Source organism: Euleptes europaea, chromosome 3 (genome assembly GCF_029931775.1).
Source record: "Euleptes europaea isolate rEulEur1 chromosome 3, rEulEur1.hap1, whole genome shotgun sequence".
Taxonomy (NCBI): Eukaryota; Metazoa; Chordata; class Lepidosauria; order Squamata; family Sphaerodactylidae; genus Euleptes; species Euleptes europaea.
Genome location: NC_079314.1, coordinates 11,250,842 through 11,268,477, shown reverse-complemented (window position 1 = coordinate 11,268,477; position 17,636 = coordinate 11,250,842). Strand labels below are relative to the sequence as shown.

Sequence of the window (17,636 nt, the reverse complement as noted above, 5' to 3'; positions counted from 1 at the left end):
CGGATAATCTTTTTAATTGTGCAAGTTGAGAAAATTGTTGAATGTAGTCTGGTAGACCTATACTTAGATGAGGCTAGATCAGTGCCAGACACCCTAGCTATGCCAGTAAGCTAGGTCTTGTCCAGCAGTTTTGTGAATCAGCACACAGTAGAGAGTTTGTATTAAGAATAAAGACTGTTCATACAATTAAAGGAATTACACGTTCATTATGGAAACAGACTGTTTAAATATTTAGGTCTTGTTGCAAGCACAGTTATATAATATAACCTTACATCGGACTGGTGTGGGACTAAATACTAAATATTTAAGATATATATTTCCAGGTGAATAACCCTTTCAGCAGAAATGAAACGTAATGTTTTGAGTGGAGCACAGAAGAGGAAGAGAGCTGCAGAGGAGAAGGAGAAAATAGGAAAACTTCCAAAATTAACATCGTGGCTCAACACAGGTGCAACGACAGCCACTCATACCATTCCTTCAGATATAGCATCCACATCTACATCCATTCCTGCTACCAATCATCCAGTTTCAGCAGACATACCATCATTGCCTGTTGCTGGTGACATTTGACAAGAGGAAATACCCAAATCTGTAACAGTAAAGGAGTTTGCAATCCAAGACACAAATCCGGGGCTATGGAACATTAATGATACTAACACAATAGATTACTGGATTCATAGTGGGCCCTCATCATGTCAGAATCATGATAGCAACCTTTCAAACTCACGCAGAATGTATAAAACAGCTGGAGTAGAGAATATGAAGGCAAGGTATTTATCAAATGTGTTCAAACGTGAACTGTGAATGGCGAGTGTGTAAAACGTGAATGGCTACTCTATTCACCATATGTATCACAAAGACCTGAATTATGCTGACCTTTTAAATGAATGTGAGCATCTCAAGCACTACATGGCTCTTGATGAAAATTGTGAGACTCTCCCTGCACTGTACTGAAAAATAATTTCGGACAATTTGAAATCTGTATTTCCAAATGTTGAAATTGCACTCAGAGTGTTCATGTGCATGATGAGTGTACAGGAGAACGTTCTTTTTCAAGACTGAAACTTATAAAAAATCTGCTTCGTAGCACAATGGGGCAGCATCTTTTGAACTGGCTTTCACTCATGTGCATGGAAAATGACATCCTGAAGACCATTGACTTCAAGCCAATAATAAAGCAATTCTCTGAAAAGAAATGCCACAAATGCTTGTTATAATAAGAAGTTCGTAGTAATTTCATACTCTAATCTGTGTGGCTTACTGAGTATTGTGTTTTTCAAGCTTTGTGTATTGTTCAAACGTTTATCATGTTGATTAGTTGCTGCTGTGCAGCATGTTTTTAATGTTTTAACACCAGTTTTGTTGAAGTGCCATTAAAATAAATACACGTTTACTATTATCGACCATTTACTTTTTATTCCTGTGAGTGGTTGTCGTAGGGGCCCCAGCACACTGGTTTGCCCAGGGGCCCATAATGCTGTTAAGACGGCCCTGTCCAGGGCAACAGTGCAAACTTGAAAAGTGCATCCGGGGGATTTGAGGCTGGCCGACAAAACTCCCAGCAAGTGCAAAATGAAGTACCGGCAAGTACCCGAAGAGGGACCAGGTCGGTCAATTAAAATTCTTCTTCATATAGATTCCACAACGGGAAGTTAGGAGCCGAATGGACTATTTCGCCTCCCCGAGAAGCAAGTTGTCTTCTTTTTTGCTACACGGCCCCCCTTAAGGAGCCATTTCAAACAGAAGCCGGCCTGGCTTGGAACGCAGTCGCTAAACTGCTGTGTCTTGGACCCCACATTTGAGGTTTGCAGGCACCGCAAAATCTAGAAGCAAGAAGAGAGAAGAGACGTCAGCCAAAGTCTTTAGGAATTTAAACCAGGACATCAGTTCCAGGACACTGGTTTGTGATAAAGACTGGCCCTTCTACCCCACGGCTCTACCCGAGCGGAGGGGAACAGTATCCGGCCTCACCAATCTGCTTCGGCTTCGGCAAGTTTAGGTTGTTCATGAGCTCCACAAACGCCTCCAGAGGAAGAGTCAGGCGTGGATTCAGCGTTCTCTCTTCCTCCACTGTGGAGACCGTCTGGCCTGAAAGGAAGGTGGGGCAGGCTGCGTTGAGGGGAATGGCACATGGCGTGAGGCAAGAGAGCATCTTTTCCCCACGGCTAACTGCCCCCCAATGCCTCCCCCCAGCATGAGGAGGAGGAGAGTTGGTTTTTACAAGCTGACTTTCTCTCCCACTTAAGGAAGAATCAAACCGGCCTACAATCACCTTCCCCTCCCCACAACAGATACCCTGTGAGGTAGGTGGGGTTGAGAGAGTGTGACTAGCCCAAGGTCACCCAGCTGGCTTCATGTGGAGGAGTGGGGGATCAAACCCGGTTCTCCAGATTAGAGTCCACTGCTCCTAACCACCACTCTTAACCACTACACCACTCTAGCGTTTAGGGTGCTCATTCATCAGGTTGCTGGATTTACGTACCCTTAAGACAGGAGACAAGTAGTTTTTGAGAGCTTACGGAGGTACGATAAAGAAGTAGAGTTGGTTTTTATATGCCTGCTTTCTCTACCACTTAAGGAAGAATCAAACCAGCTTACAATCATCTTCCCTTCCTCTTCCCACAACAGACACCTTCTGAGGTAGGTGGGGCAGAGAGAGTTCAGAAATAACTGTGACTAGCCTAAGGCCACCCAGCTGGCTTCCTGTGTAGGAGTGGGGAAACCAACCCAGTTCACCAGATTAGGGTCCGCTGCTCATGCAGAGGAGGGGGGAATCAAACCTGGCACTCGAGTCCATCGCTCCTAACCACTGCTCTTAACCACTACACCACGCTGAGGCACTACTGTACCAGTATAATCATGGGCAGGGTAGACGAGGCAATCTCCAGGCAGCGTAAAGATCTTCTCGTGGACAGAGCGATATAAAGATTCTGGGGAACCTAAGAGGAGAGAGGGAACCGGCTCAGACAATTTCGACCTCCTCCACTCCATTTACCAAGTCAATCTGCACATTGTATGGAATGAGGTTGTGGGTCACAGGGGCAGAATCCTAAACAGTCTTGCTGCAAACTCCAGGTGAGGAGAGGTATATTTTTGAATGCTCCCCCGAAAAGAAGTTCCCCATGTGTCGTAAATAAGCACATAAACTGTGTGAGGAGGGTTTAACATAGTAAACCACAGCATCGAGGAGAGGACTAGATTAAGCCATTTTGCCTTGATGGGCTAGCTAACAAACTGCAGGGAGCTTCTCACAGTTGACTGAAAATTCTCCCTTGAGAGGGAAAGAATGAGGGGAGAGAATCCTGACCTTTACCCACTCCAGACTGCAGATAGGGTTGTGTCGTATTTTTTAAAATACTCCATGAGAAGCTCTCCGCATGTAGCAAGCTAGCTCATACACAAACGAACTGCAGTCTGAAGCGAGTTTTCCCCTTTAAATCATACCAAAAATAAATTTACTTTGACCTAATTCAAAGGTGTGTGGAGCGTCCTCCCCTATGCTCCCCCCACAGCCACTATGGGGAGGGGGTGGAGCTAAGCTCTGCTTTCAAAATGGCACATACTATTCCTCCCCCACTTCCCCAATTTAGGGCTTTAAATTGACTTTCTCTCCGCTTTTCTCAGCCATATTCCCTAGCACTGGTGGGGAAAGGATAGTAAAGAGAAAGGGAGGGGGTCATGGTACCGGGATGAAATGTGATTGCATTTTTGCACCCCACTCAGGATGGAGCCTAGGTCGTTTATGCATGGGAGTTTTACCTGGGGCTCGAAGGTCGCTTGACCCACACTTTTCTGTTGCGAATCTATGCACCAGCAGTCACCAAGCTCAAATCAGGAAGCATTTGAGTCCCCGCCCCTTGAAATGCTGCTTTGTAATCGGCTGTAGTGCTTTCTATGAGAGAAAGGTCCATTTCCCTTCTTCCCCTAGCGGAAACCCAAGTGCTGTTTTACAAACCTTTTCAAAAAACGGAGCTCTCTAAAAGGAATGGGGGGGGGGGAACTCAGGTGTCATGTTAAAATCCTTTCTTGTGAGAGTCTGCTCAGAAAGAACTCTGAGAAAGCAGGAAACATTTGAGTCCCTGCCCCTTGAAACGCTGCTTTGTAATTGGCTGTAGTGCTTTCTGTAAGACAAAAGTCACACACACACCCCAACTCCCATGTTGTACGCTTTGGCTTATGCAGGGAAATTTCACCCGAGCTGATCTCAGAGGAGATCAAAGAATTTGGATCTAACAGGAGTGGAAAGACATGCAGTTTGTGGGGGCTGGGCGCGAGGTCATCTCTAATGGATGGAAAACTCAAGCATAACTCCAAGGAACAACAGAGTCAGACAGGGGGCGAAAATAAGTGAAAGTACCCATGCATAAAGGGCCCTATGTTCTCTCCTACCCATGACCCTGAAAGCTCAGTGAAGCAGCGTGCCAGCCTTCCCCAAACACACTTGATAATGCCCCCAACACATTGCAGAGTCCACTCTGCATTCACAAACAGGGACGCCCTACCCTGCTGAAAGTCCGTCCGCCCACAGCCCCGGATCAGCAAGGCGTCCCCTGTGAAGGCCATGCTCTGGTCATTCAACACGTAGGTCAGGCAGCCGTCTGTGTGCCCAGGAGTGGAGTGAGAGTCCAAGGCCTGAGGAGCAAGGCGGAAAGAAAGAAAACCTCACGCTTGGCAAGAACGAAAACCCCATGGAAGAAAACCTCGTGCTTGGATTTAACTCCGCTTGAATTAACTCAGCTGTGCCTCCCTTTTTACTGTTACATTTGCAGGACTCACTCAGGTTTGCCGAACCCTGAACCGTAACCCCAGTTGGCCTGTAGGGCAAGACAGAAGGAAAGAGGGCAGCACGGAAAGAAACTCCACAGAAGAAAACTTCTCACTTTGCATTAATTCAGCCACGCTGCCCTTAAGCGGGCAGGCTGTTAACTTGGCGGGACTTTCTCAGGTTTGCAGAACCCTGAACTGTATCCCCAACTGGCTCTTTGCACAGACTTCTTGGCTATTATATACACAAGAATGATGCAGCCAGATCTGGAATCCTGCCCAGCGTCTTGGCAGCCTCATCTCTTTAAGGACAGCATCGTTCTCAACATTTATACAGCCCTTTCAGAGTTCAATGTGCCTCATGTCTGTTATCTTACTGTAGCCCTTGCAATAGGCTTGTAAGGTGGACTTTCATCACTCCCATTTATTGCAGAGGGCTTCCCTATGCTCACCTAGTAAATCTGGACCTTCTAGGTCACAGCAGATCTTAACAGGTGGAGCTGGAAAAAATATGCTAAAATGGCAAGGAACGTGATCAAGGAATTCAAGCACTTTCCCCACAAGGAGAGAATGAAGGGTGGTTTTTCCAGTTTTTGAAAACTGGGGAAGGGAGGGGCACATGAGTAAGATTTATAAAATTATGTATGGGGTGGACAAAAGGGTTTCTTCCTTCTACCATCACATTAGAATTCAGGGAAACAGACGGATATGATCAACTGAGCAAATCTGCTGCTATAAGCCCTGGCGATGCTGTTAGATGAGATGGCTTTCAAAGGAGAACAAATAAATTCACATGAAGAGAAGCCTACCAAACATGTAACCGTGACCGCTAAATGGAAACTCCATGTTCAGACGCAGTATACCTCTGAATACAGGTTGCTACCCCCTGCATGTTTGGCTCAAGAGCTTCCTGAAAACCTCAGCTTGGCCGCTGTGGGAACTACAACCCTGGTCTAGACGGAACTTGGATATGACCAGGAAAGGTTCATTCCACTTTCTTACATTCCAGCCACTCCAGTCCCAGCAGCTCTCAGAGACACAGAGCAATTAAAGAGAGGGCTAGAGGCAAACACAGCCATCTCTCCTGTCTCCAACTTGCCCAAAACAAGCTGAGGCCACTCACAAATGCCCCAAACCGCAGGGTGTGTCCTTCCCCGATTAAAACGTCTGCCAAGGCCCCGCTGTCCCGGGAGATGACACTCCGACATCCAGGTAACAGCTGCTTCAGAAGCCCGGTGCCTGTGATGTGGTCAGCATGGCAATGGGTGTTGACTGTGGAGGGAAACACAAGACCAAATCCCACATCTGGACGCGGAACTGAACACCAAACACACCTTTCTCTCAACCCATAGCCTTCAGTCCTATGTCCTCATGACTGCACTGGAAATAATGGGAGGGGAGATAAGAAGAAGAATTGGTTTTTATACCCCGCTTTTCTCTACCTTTAAGGAGTCTCAAAGTGGCTTACAATAACCTTCCCTTCCCCTCCCCACAACAGACACCTTGTGAGGTAGGTGAGGCTGAGAGAGTTCAGAGAGAACTGTGACTGGCCCAAGGTCACCCAGCAGGCTGCATGCGAGAGTGGGAAATCAAACCCGGTTCACCAAATTAGAGTCCACCACTCTTTACCCACTACAACATAGTGGATCTCCGAAGCCAATCTTTCCACTGTAAACATGCTTGAAGAATTTTACATTCTTCCAAGTAGAGAGTTAGATCACGATGGGTAGCTGTGTTAATCTGTCATTGTGTGTGTTAAGTGACGTCAAGTCGCTTCCGACTCATGGCGACCCTATGAATGAAAGTCCTCCAAAATGTCCTATCTTTGACAGCCTTTCTCAGATTTGGCAAATTGAAGGCTGTGGCTTCCTTTATTGAGACAATCCGCCTCTTGTTGGGTCTTCCTCATTTCCTGCTGCCCTCAACTTTTCCTAGCATGACTGTCTTTTCCAGTGACTCTTGTCGTCTCATGACGTGACCAAAATACGACAGCCTCAGTTTAGTCATTTTAGCTTCTAGGGTCAGTTCAGGCTTGATTTGATCTAGAACCCACAGATTTGTTTTTTTGGCAGTCCACGAAATCCGTAACGCTCTCCTCCAACACCACATTTCAAAGGAATCTATTTTCTTCCTATCAGCTTTCTTCACTGTTCAGCTTTCACACCCATACATAGTAATAGGGAATATGATGGCATGAATTAATCTAGTCTTGGTGGCCAGTGACACATCCTTACACTTCAAAATATTTTCTAGCTCCTTCATGGCTGCCCTTCCCAGTCTCAATCTCCTCCTGATTTCTTGGCTGCAGTCTCCCTTTTGGTTGATGGTGGAGCCAAGGAATAGAAAGTCTTGGACAATTTCAATTTCCTCATTGTCAACCTTTAAATTGTGTAATTCTCCTATAGTCATTACTTTTGTTTTCTTGATGTTCAGCTGTAGTCCTGCTTTGGCACTTTCTCTTTTAACTTTCAGCAGTAGTCATTTCAAATCTTCACTATTTTCTGCCAATAATGTAGTGTCATCAGCATATCTCAAATTATTAATGTTCCTCCCTCCAATTTTCACTCCACCTTCATCTAAATCTAATCCAGCTTTCCTAATTATATGTTCTGCATATAGACTGAAGAGATAGAGAGATAAAATACATCCTTGTCTGACACCTTTGCCAATTGGAAACCATTCCGTTTCTCCATATTCTGTTCTAACTGTGGCCCCTTGTCCAGAGTACAGGTTGCGCATTAAAACGATCAGATAAAGTGGCACACCCATTTCCTTTAAAACCAGCCATAGTTTTTCATGATCCACACAGTCAAAAGCTTTGCTGTAATCTATGAAACACAAGCTGATTTTCTTCTGAAATTCTCTCGTATGCTCCAATAACCAGCGTATATTTGCAATATGATCTCTCGTGCCTCTTCCTTTTCTGAAACCAGCCTGAACATCAGGCATTTCTCATTCCATATATGGTAACAGCCTTTGCTGTATGATTTTGAGCATCACTTTACTTGCATGAGAAATTAATGCGATGGTCCGATAGTTGCTGCAATCTTTGATGTCTCCTTTCTTGGGAATTGGAATGTAAATGGATTGTTTCCAGACTGTTTCCAATCTGTCACTAGCAGTAGAAAAGAGCAAGAGTCCAGTAGCGCCTTAAAGACTAAAAAAATTTCTGGCAGGGTATAATCTTTCGTGAGCCACAGCTCACTTCTTTAGAGTTGTTATAACATTTTCTTCAATACTGGGCCCCCTTTGCAGGCTTGGGGTGGAGAAGGCAGGGTAGAAATATTTCAATAAATAAATGAAGTTTAACTAGATTTAGGAGGGGAATGCACTCACCCCAACAGCACACAAACCGCCTGAATATAACAGAGTATATAACAGAACCTGCTCTCACAGTGTTCTTCAAAATCTCATTGAAAAGTCAAACGGAGAATTCAGAAACCAGGAATTTCAAATTCAATTCAAGTTCTCGAATTTTTCAGTGTTTACATGGTTTGATTTCAGCTCTGTTACTGTGTAAGCACTGAAGATCCGCTTTGGTCAAAAGTCCCCGGACTGGCTCAGGAGGTTGCTGTACCCCAGCCGGGTGCCTGCAAACTGAAGCTTGATTCAGGAGAGTGTGTGCCCCCTGAAGGCAAAGAGGGCACCATGCCATTTCCTTCCTTTCCAATTTAATCAGGCCTTCCAGGAGAGGGTACAGAAGGGGCAGGAGGGGTTTTCTTGGAGGAAAACGATTTGCATTATCGGCTTCATTTATTTCCCAGTTTTTCACCCTGGAACTCAGAGCTGTTCCCAAGCGAGATCTCATACATGCACTGAATGCTCCCAAACAAGAGCTTCAAGGCTCCTTCAGGACATACCCACTATGGGCTGATCCTCCTCCGGATCCCTGCATCAGGGCTCCCCAACCTTTCTGAGCCTGTAGACACCTTTGGAAGTCTGACATAGCACCTTAAGCTCAGCCACACAATGGCTGCTGGGGCAGCTGCCGCCAAAGCAACACTTTAAAAAAAAAACCTGCACAACCAGTCAAATCTCCAATAGCCAATCAGAAGCCTTGCTGACCAAAAGGCCCACCTGGCCCTACCTACTTCCTAAAGACACTTGGCCAATGCCAGGAAAGGTGTTGGTGAGCAGCATGGGCTCCATGTTGGGGATCCTTGACCTAAGTTCAGTCAGGGCCTAGAGGAGCCCGGTCTCACCTGCATAGAGTAAATTAAGTCCCAGCTGCTTCACAAGCGCCGTATCTCTCTGGGCCGTCTCCAGGACCGGGTCGATCAGAACCGCCTCCTTGGTCTTTGCATCTGCCAGCAAGTAGGTGTATGTGAAGCTTTCGGCTTCAAAGAGCTGGTGGAGAACAGACAGCCGGTTAATCCAGAGAAGGGGAACAGGAGGCTTCCCACCGTCTACGTTCACTCCACTTGGGGGCTGCCACCCATCTGTTGATAGGTGTGGGCCAGAAGACACAAACTGCCCATATTTTGGAACCATTGTCTGGGTTGCCGGTTTGCCTCAGCCCCAACTCAAAGCACTGCCTTCCCCTTTTAAGCCCCGCACAGCCCAACTCTCTCAGAAAGCACTTTCTCCTATATCTTGCCCCACACCGAGACTTTATGATCAGCTGTTGGAACTCCGCTCCAGCCACTGTGTGAGAACTGAGGCTGGTTTTCAGTACTAGCAGGGCTTTTTGTGTGGCAGCTCCAGAGCTCAGGAATGCTTTCCGTCACGAGGTCCATCAGTTATGTTTCTCTTTGCCCTCCTCCTGGAGAGAGAAAAGAACTTTTCTTTCTTCCAAGACTTCTAGAATTAACTGGAATTACCACGGGAGGGGAACATTTTATTTTTCTTTACACTGCTCCTTTCAGCAGCTGTAAACCACTGTAAAGTTAATTTATGTAGCTTGAGAGTCTTATTATGAAAATGTTCCTGCCAACAAGCTTGAAAACATTGCTTGTTAAACTACGTATCTGTGACAGAACCAAGAATCTACAATCACATCCTTTTCATCAGTATTGAAGCCCTGAAAGAAATCTATAGGTAAGTATACAAATTTATAACACAGAAAATCTCTTATCTGTACTGATAATCCAAATAACTTGTTATATGTAGAGTCAACAAAACAATTCACAGCGACCATGAACTTTGAAACATCCAATTGCTTTTTTTGTGTGTGTGTGTGCCATTTTCAGCAGTACAAACTCAGTTTTGCAATTTTGGCTTCAGGCTTTATCAACCTATGCTTTCCATGCAAGCAGGTTTCTGTTCATGCCATTTTGTCTGGTACCAGTTTTTGGGCAGCAATTCAATTCCATCCTGGCCTGGATGGCCCAGGCTACCCTGATCTCTTCAGATCTTGGAAGCTAAGCAGGGTTGGCCCTGGTTAGTATTTGGATGGGAGACCACCAAGGAAGTCTCGGGATGCTACGTGTAGGAAGGCAATGGCGCTATCATGCCAGCATGGTGTAGTGGTTAAAGAGCAGTGGACTCTGATCCGGAGGACCGGGCTAGATTCCCCACTCCATGTGAGCGGAGGATTCTAATCTGGTGAACTGGGTTGGTTTCCCCACTCCTACACATGAAGCCAGCTGGGTGACCTTGGGCTAGTCACAGTTCTCTTTGCGCTCTCTCAGCTGCACCTACCTAACAAGGTGCCTGTTGTGGGGAGAGGAAGGGAAGGGGATTGTAAGCCGGTTTGATTCTCCTTAAAAGGTAGAGGAACTCAACACATAAAAAACAATCCTTCTTCTACCTCTGCTCATCCCTTGCTTTGAAAACCCTACAGGGTTGCCATAACTCAGCTGCAACTTGACAGCACTTTCTACCGCCACCATTAAATTCCAGTCCAAACTATAGCACTCATTTAATTATCACCATATCTAATATCCAGCAAGTGCCAACATGGTGCAGTGGTTGGGCTAGGACAGGGGTGGGGAACGTCAGGCCTGGGGCTGTTTAAGGCCCGCAAAGTCTGGCCCTTCGTGGGTCCTGGCAGATCTCTAGCTCAGAAGGATCCGTCCCCTCCCGCGGACAGGAATAGACTCTATTCAAGGCAGATGTGAGTTTGTTTTGCAGAGATAAGGAACCTTCTTTCTCACTTGCAGAAGAGTCGTTAGCTATGGAGCTGCTAGGACCACCCAAGGAACTGTGTTAACCCTTTCCCACCTGGGCCATAGAGAAACGTGTTCCCTCTGTACTACAAGAGGGCTGTGTGCAGAAGTGGTGAGAATGAAGGGGTTAAAGGGGGCAGGGCCAGAATGCATGCGGGGGGGGGGTAGTTCTTAGCCAGTGTGTCCTCATTTCACCCCTGCAGGCGGAGGTAGCAAGAGCTGGCTGTAGAATCCGGCCCCGACCATGCGGAGCAGGAGCAACTCCGGTATGTGGCTGGATGGCTATACCTGTCTGGTGCAACAGTTCATCCTGTGCCATCAGGTGGGCGAGTGTGCCACCGGTTGAATGCTTGCCTGCCTGCCCATGCGGAGAGGGGGGGGGGTCATCTGGGGCAGCTGCCTGCTTGGGGATTGGTTGGCTAATTTTTAAGTTGATCATTTTGAATGGCCCACGAATGACGTTATAAATATCCAAATGGCCCTTGGCGGAAAAAAGGTTCCTCACCCTTGGGCTAGGATCTGGGAGACCCAGGTTCAAATCCCTACTCAGCCACAAACCTCAGCGGGTGACCATGGTCACTTTCTCACAGCCTGTCAGGATGCTAACATAGTTAGGCCGTAGGCGCTTGCTTCCCAAGTAAAAGAACAACGGATCTCTTCAGATCCAAGCAACTTTAATTTGAACACCAACTTGATAACACTAGAAAAATGCAGATACAGGAGAACTGTCTTTGTTCTCATTCTATATCAATTCCAGTTTACAATCTTCTGAGGCTTTTCTGCCAGCGTTCTCATGGGGAAGGGAATCTCCTCTCCCCAGGACTTCAGTGTGGCAGCTCCCTTTGTGGACTTTGTCTTAAGACTGGCTGTGGTCCGGCTGCTGGGACCTAGCTCTCTCCACAGCTATTCAGCCCTCCTTGGTCTACGGTTCTCTGGCTCCTTCCACCTCCCGAGGGAATTCTCTGCTACAGGCATCTGGACTTCAGCTCTGTCCGTTTTCTAGTCCTTCAGAAGAACAAGAGTTGGTTTTTTATATGCCGACTTTCTCTACCACTTAAGGAAGAATCAAGCTGGCTTACAATCACCTTCTTTTCCCCTCCCCACAACAGACGCCCGCTCGATTCTGTCCACATGCTCTTTGTAGTGAGGCCTCCAGAACTGCACGCAATACTCCAGGTGCGGCCTGACCAATGCAGTGTACAGCGGAACTATGACATCTTGCAATTTGGATGTTATGCCTCTGTTAATACAGACCAAGATTGCATTAGCTTCTTTTGTCGCTGCATTACACTGGCTGCTCATATTTAACTTATGCTCCATCCATACCCTGGGATCTTGTTCACACAAACTGCTACTCAGAAGTATATCCCCCAAATTTGAATTCCAATCCTAGCTTTATATGCTGCCGATACCTAAATTAAGATAGTCATTTATGACTATCAGCAATGAGAGTCATATATGACTATCAGCAATGCTGATTCTGTGAGCTTAGGCAGATGAGAGGGAAGGCATTTTGGCCATCTTCTGATCACTGGGGGTGTGTGGGGGAGGTAGTTGTGAATGTCCTGCAGGGGGTTGGACTAGATGACCCTGGTGGTCCCTTAAAACTCTATAATTCTACATGCTTGCACGCTGTAATGCGCTACCTACAGCACAGATGAAGAGGCATTTTGCTGGGATTCCTCCAGAACAACGTTTTTGTGATTGCTCCTTGTCAATGGTTGATTCATGCATGTTTTCTTTTATTGTTGCAAACACACTGTTGATAGGGAGAAATTCCTCGCAAAATGGCTGTTAAAATATTCATAAATTAAGTTTCTGAGCAGCTTCCATCAAGCATGCACGGCTGACATGGCAAAATTCTTCTTTGCTGTTGTTTTGAATTCTTAAATATTTTCTTGGTGTATGGCTTTTGGACTGTTAAACCTGAATAAAGTGACCAAGGGAAATTACCATCGCTTAGGAGATCAGAGCAAAGAGGCATTGGGACGGCCAGGCAATACATGTATGCTTGTTCACAACTTAAGGGCGGAAGAGGAAAAGAGTTAGGATGCAACTCCTTCTTGATGTAAAAAAAACTGCCACTGAACTCGTGGGACTTTCCCTTTGGTGCCTACGTGCCTAAGCTGCAGAAGGAAGATTTACGGCCCCACCACTGTTTACTCTGAAGTCCCAGTAACAGCCATAGCGTGCAAGATTGCAGCCTTAACACACCCTAGGAAACCAGAGACCCACTGCCATCCTAAGTCCATAAGAGCCCCCATGACAATTCCAGACCTAGAGAGAGATCATATGTAAGACACCAATTTCTCGGACAGCTGCTCAGCAGGCAGAAATTCAACAGGCAAAACTTCCCTCCCAGTTTGTCAGTTGAGCAACTGGAATAAGGTTGCCAGCTCCAGACTGGGAAACTCCTGGAGATTTGGGGGTGGAGCCTGGGGAGGACAGGGACTTCAGGGGGATGCAATGCCATAGAGTCCACCGTCTAAAGCAGCCATTTTCTCCAAGGGAATTGGTCTGGAGATGAGCTGTAATTCCGGGGGATCCCTAGCTCCCACCTGGAGGCTGGCATCCCTAAACTGGAACGACCTTCCCTGTTGCAGCTGTTTGCCAGGAAACTTTTAGGGGAGTTGCTGGGCGGGGGAGATGGACATGCCTTTTAGCAGTGGCAAGAACCGGATCTGCCTACTGCAACTGAACTAGATTAATTTAACTCGGAGTAATGCTGCACTCCTCTGCGAACAGTTTCCGCGACAGGTGATGCGGGTCTGCACACAAAAAAATTGTTTCCCTCGCAAATTCTGCCAGATCCAACCCTCGGTTTGAGGGGCTGCTGCAGCGAGCCCCAGTTAGGATCCAGTCCCCCCGCCTTCATAGAATCATGGAGTTGCAAGGAGCCATACAGGCCATCTAGTCCAATCTCCTGCTCAATGCAGGAGCATCCTTGACAAGTGCTTGTCCAGCCTCTATTTAAAGACTGCCACTGAGGGGGAGCTCACCACCTCCCTAAGTAGCTGATTCCACCGTTGAACAACTCTTACTGTAAAAAAAATGTTTCCTAATTTCTAGCCGGTATCTCTCCGCCTGCAATTTAAACCCGTTATTGCGAGTTCAGTCTTCTGCTGCCAACAGGAACAGAGCCAGCGCGGTGTAGTGCTTAAGAGCAGTGGTTTGGAGCGGTGGATGCTCATCCGGTGAACTGGGTTGGTTTCCCCACTCCAACACATGAAGCCAGCTGGGTGACTTTGGGCTAGTCACAGCTCTCTTAGAGCAAAGCTTCTTAAACTGTGGGTCATGACCCCCTATGAGGCTGCGTAACTGGATGTGGGGGACGTGAAAAATTTGGCAACAGTAAATGGTAAAATGCCCTGACCTGGATGGCCCAGGCTAGCCTGATCTTGTCAGATCTCAGAAGCTAACCAGGGTCAGGCCTGGTTAGTATTTGGATGGGAGACCACCAAGGAAGTCCAGGGTTGCTGTGCAGAGGAAGGCACTGGCAAACCACCTCTGTTAGTTAGTCTCTTGCCATGAAAACCCCAAAAGGGGTCGCCATAAGTCGGCTGCGATGTGACGGCACTTTACACACACACACACACACAAATGGTAAAATTATATGTATACCAAAGAATTGTTTTAAAATAAATTTATTTATGATTTATTATTAGTAAATGTTTGATTTGTATACCTATTTTATATACCGATGTACCCAGGGTCACGTAAAAATTTCTTGGGCGAAAAGGGGTCGCACCTGAAAAAAGTTTAAGAAGCCCCGTCTTAGAGCATTCTCAGCCCCACCACCTCATAAGGTGTTTATTTTGGGAAGGGGAAGGAAAGGTGATTGTAAGCTGGTCTGATTCTTCAAACCCTCCTCTAAGTGGCAGCCCTTCAAATGGAAGAAGAGCAGCTGATTTTTATATGCTGACTTTCTCTACCACTTAGGGAAGAATCAAACTGGCTTACAGTCACCTCCCCCTCCCCACCACAGACACCCTGTGAGGTAGGTGGGGGCTGAGAGAGCTGTGACTAGCCCAAGGTCACCCAGCTGGCTTCATGTGTCGGAGTGGAGAATCAAACCCGGGTCTCCAGATCAGAGTTACACCAGGCTGGCTCTTAAAGAGAGCGATCATGTCATCCCCCCAAACCTCCTTTCCTCTCTTTTTTTTTAATTTTTTTTATTTTTCTTCATTTAATATATCCATGAAAACAACAATAATAATAAATAATAATAAATAATAATAATAATAAAAAAAACAAATATTATTCTAGTTTAACAATCAAATGACTTCTCCTTCTCCCGTCTAAAATTAAATTGTATAATCTTTTGCTAACGGGACTAATCCCAATATTATTTGTGTTTGCCTGTTCTTGTCATATCCAACATTATGAAACGAATACCTAATATAAAAGTTAACACAAAACATGAATAAGGGATGAGGTCAATGAGTATCCTTTAAATCATTGGTTCCCAACCAGGGGTCCGTGGACCCCCAGGGGTCCACGAGAACTAAATTAAGGCCCGCGAAACAAAGTTATAAACCCATAATAAATTAATATTTTCAATTAAAAGTTCTCTATTATAAAAATACATAGATTCAAATATTATTCTAAGTTTAATGTTTAACTAACAGTTATGATTAAAGTTTATTTTCAAATCCTCGGAATTTTTATTTTGAACCTTGGGGTCCCTGCACCGAACAAAAAGGTCCTAGTGGTCCCTGTTCAAAAAAAGGTTGGGAACCCCTGCTTTAAATGGTCCCGTTAAAAAGTAATTTGCACGGTCCATTCTCCAAGCCTTCCATTCCCCCCCCAAAAAAATGTTCATTATCATTCTGATTTATCAAAGCTGCAAGTTTCGCCATCTCAGTCCGTCCATCCCAGCATCTTTTTTCATCCAGCCTTTTTTCATCCGACCAAGGGCGAAAACGCGCGGCCGCTTGAGCCTCCTTTCTTCCCTGTTCCAGCCAGGATTCAGCCAGGATCGAACGCACGAACGTTCTTAGAACGTTCTTAGAACGTTCGAAGAATGTTCGTGCGTTCGATCCTGGCTGGAACGTTCGAAGAACGTCCGTGCGTTCGATCCTGGCTGCAACCTGGCTGGAACAGGGAAGAAAGGAGGCTCCAGCGACCGTGCGTTTTCGCCCCAAACCTCCTTTTCCCCAGCCTGGAACCCCCCCCCCCAGCCCCTCCGCCTTTCCTCGCAGGGCTCGGTCTCCACGCCCCCGACCACCCTCTCCCGCACCCGCTCCGCCCCGCCCTGCGCTTCCCGGGGGGCAGGGCTGTTTGGGGAGGGGGCTGCAGCCCAGCTGACCTGCCGGAAGAGCAGCCCCTGGCGCTGGGCGGAGCGCGCGCCGTAGCCTCGCCGGGGGAGGCCGGCCGGGGTGCAGCAAAGGCGCAGCGCGGCGGCGGCTCCCGCGGGGCATCTCCGGCGCAGCCACATGGAGGGAGGGAGGCGCCGCAGCCGTCGAGGAACCGCGGGCGGACGGTGCAGCACTGCCCCTGCCGAGCGGATAAAGCGGGCGGAGGCGGGGAGCGGCCCCCGGGGAAGGGGAGGGAGGAGCCGGGCCAGGAAGCCGGCCCTCCCTCCATCCCTTCCTTCTTTCTTTAAGGGCGCCCTGCGGAATCAGCAGCCCGTTGCAAACAGCTTGCAAACTGAGCGCGCGTGCCTTGACCCGTGCACAAGCGCACGGTCGCTTTATCCTCCTTTAATCCGTTTTAGCCAGGATCGAACGCACATTAGGCGAAACGCATGCCTTCGATCCTGGCTGAAACAGGGATTAAAGGAGGGTAAAGCGACCGTGCGTTTTCTTGCAAGCCTTTTGGCTCCGGAGCAAAGGGGCGCAAGAGCGGCGCGTCGGCGGCGGAATCCCCTCCGATGCTCGACGCGGTGCGCACCGCTTCTTCGTCCGGCGCGGGCTTGCAATTGGACGCCGGGCCCGGGTTGCCAACTTTGCGGCCGGCCCAAGTCACTATGCAGTGAACAGCCCTGGGATCTGGAATTTAGGGAGAAATGAAGGACTTACAGAATGATTATTTTTTAATGGGAATGGAGGGAGGTGTGGGGGAAATTAATATACCATCGATTATATATCAATATTCTTAATAATGGTTCCTTTATGTATCTTTTATTGTTTTTATCGATCTTTAAACTATGTAATTAATATTTTTGGAAATTAATATACCATTGATTATATATATCAATATTCTTAATAATGGTTCCTTTATGTATCTTTTATTGTTTTTATCGATCTTTAAACTATGTAATTGATATTTTTGGAAATTAATATACCATTGATTATATATCAATATTCTTAATAATGTTCCTTTATGTATATTTTATTGTTTTTATCGATCTTTAAACTATGTAATTGATATTTTTGGAAATTAATATACCATTGATTATATATAAATATTCTTAATAATGGTTCCTTTATGTATCTTTTATTGTTTTTATCGATCTTTAAACTATGTAATTAATATTTTTGGGGGGAAATTTTAATTCTTAATGGGACCATTTAAAAGATAGTCTTTGATCTAATCCCTTATCTACACTTTTTATCGATTTTATATTAGGTAGTGATTTAATAATGTTAGATAAGAATATATTAATTGAAATAGTATTGGGATTAGTTCCGTTAGCAAAAGATTATACAATTTATTTTTAGACGGGAGAGGGAGAGGGGGAAGTCAACTTGTGATTAATTTAGCAATTTTATTTGACTTTTTAGTATTATTAGTATTCTTTAACATTGGATAAGTGTATTATAT

At 46.3% G+C, this 17,636-nt stretch overlaps 1 protein-coding gene across 1 annotated transcript; it reads right to left on the bottom strand.

Annotated features, from left to right (window-relative positions):
• Window positions 1–1,770: 1,770 nt before the first annotated feature.
• Window positions 1,771–16,308, bottom strand: ETHE1 (ETHE1 persulfide dioxygenase). Its single transcript, XM_056846334.1, has 7 exons — window positions 16,180–16,308; window positions 8,967–9,111; window positions 5,888–6,036; window positions 4,503–4,632; window positions 2,850–2,939; window positions 1,972–2,088; window positions 1,771–1,823 (listed from the first exon to the last, which is right to left on the bottom strand). Exons 1-7 carry the CDS (start codon window positions 16,306–16,308, stop codon window positions 1,771–1,773), a joined length of 813 nt encoding a protein of 270 aa, XP_056702312.1.
• Between the last annotated feature and the right edge of the window lie 1,328 nt (window positions 16,309–17,636).

Bases quoted from the DNA above. Each gene is read 5' to 3' on its own strand.
- ETHE1 (XM_056846334.1), bottom strand. From the start codon at position 16,308: ATGTGGCTGCGCCGGAGATGCCCCGCGGGAGCCGCCGCCGCGCTGCGC. The intron at 9,112-16,179 runs GTCAGCTGGGCT...GTTCTCCACCAG, and splicing joins AGGGGCTGCTCTTCCGGCAG to CTCTTTGAAGCCGAAAGCTT. The intron at 6,037-8,966 runs GTGAGACCGGGC...TTCCCTCCACAG, and splicing joins ACTTAATTTACTCTATGCAG to TCAACACCCATTGCCATGCT.